Here is a 1,637-nt window from a genome sequence, read left to right as displayed (position 1 = left end):
AACAAGAAAGTAAAGAAACAAAAACTCGAACTAAACTTTATTATATAACTCTCAACTCGATTACGTAGATGGATAGATCACGAAACTAGCACTCGAAAATAGATCATACTAAACTTTTATTCAACTAAATCATGAAATAATTAAAGATCGAACTAAAACTGGTGAAGATAATAAGAGTGATGGTGATACGATATCACGACATCTCCCCCAAGCCGGCGAAGGCCAAGGGGAGCGCCCATACTCGTGTGCTCAAGTCTCCTTCTTTGGTGATGGTGGTGGTGACGATGTGCTAAGCTTTTCCTCCGGCTTCCATGGCAGGGGTTCACCATCATAAGAAGATGCATGATTCTCCCGAGTCCTGCAACTGGCAGCTAAACTCATACCTTTAAATCTTGGTTCATACTCGAAAACTTGATTTTGAAGATCATAGATTTGGCTTTGCCGAAAATTGATTTGCTCGTTGAAGGTGAAGACGATGTCCTTCATAGACCATCCATCCACCTTGTGATCATGGGTGAATTCCGTGATCATGGAGTGATTGTCACTGAGACCACGCTCCACCATCCCTTGACACTTGAAGATCTCCTGCTCCACCGCCTCGAGCCTGGCCTCCATGCTTCCCGTCTTCTTGGGCACTTGAACATCCCGGATGTGGAGCACCCCCTCACGCATCTCAATGGCTTGAGGGTGCTTAAACACCTCCGGTAGGTAGGGGTTGATGACCTTCTCGAAGAACTTGTCCTTGGAAGAGCTTGGTGCAGCCATGGTGATCTAGATCTGTTGGAAAAAATAGCACAAAACAAGAATAGATGATTTCTCCACGGTACGGTGGTCAAATCGTCCGAGGGTATATATAAAGAATTTTTAACTTGGGAAATGATACATCTCCATCGTATCTATAATTTTTGATTGTTTCATGCCAATATTATACAACTTTCACATATTTTTGGCAACTTTTTATATGATTTATTGGACTAACCTATTGATCCAGTGCCCAGTTCCAGTTCCTGATTGTTGCATGTTTTTTGTTTCACAGAAAATCCATATCAAACGAAGTCCAAACGCGATAAAAATTGATGGAGAATTATTTTTGAATATTTATGATTTTGGGAGGCGGAATCAACGCAAACGGGGGCCCATAGTGACCACAACCCACCAGGGCACATCGGGCACCCCCTGGCGCGCCCAGGTATCTTGTGCCCTCCTCGAAGGTCGGTTGGGGCCCTTCTTCTGGCGCAAGAAAGATAATTTATGGAAACAAATAGTGTAAAAATTTCAACACAATCGGAGTTATGGATCTCCAAGAATTTAAGAAACCGTGAAGGGCTAGATCTGGGGAACGCGAAATAGAAGAGAACAGAGAGGGAGATCCAATCTCGGAGGGGCTCCCGCCCCTCTGCCACCACGGAGGCCATGGACCAGAGGGGGAACTCTCCTCCCATCTAGGGGGGAGGCCAAGGAAGAAGAAGAAGGATGGGGGCTCTCTCCCCCTCTCTCCTGGTGGCGCCAGAGTGCCACCGGGGCAAGGATCGTGACATCGATCTACATCAACAATCTTGCTACCGTCAACACTAACTCTCTCCCCCTCCATGCAGTGGTGTAACCCCCCTTCTCCTCGCTGTAATCTCTACTTAAAC

General features: G+C 45.9%; 1 protein-coding gene across 1 annotated transcript; it reads right to left on the bottom strand.

Moving 5' to 3' along the window:
- Positions 1–249: 249 nt before the first annotated feature.
- Positions 250–765, bottom strand: LOC109757882 (uncharacterized). The gene has a single exon (XM_020316729.1). It carries the CDS (start codon positions 763–765, stop codon positions 250–252), a length of 516 nt encoding a protein of 171 aa, XP_020172318.1.
- Positions 766–1,637: the final 872 nt, after the last annotated feature.

The sequence above is a fragment of the Aegilops tauschii genome, chromosome 1 (assembly GCF_002575655.3).
Source record: "Aegilops tauschii subsp. strangulata cultivar AL8/78 chromosome 1, Aet v6.0, whole genome shotgun sequence".
Classification (NCBI taxonomy): domain Eukaryota; kingdom Viridiplantae; phylum Streptophyta; class Magnoliopsida; order Poales; family Poaceae; genus Aegilops; species Aegilops tauschii.
The sequence above is the reverse complement of the archived record's forward strand: the minus strand, read 5'-3'. Positions and strand labels throughout refer to the sequence as shown.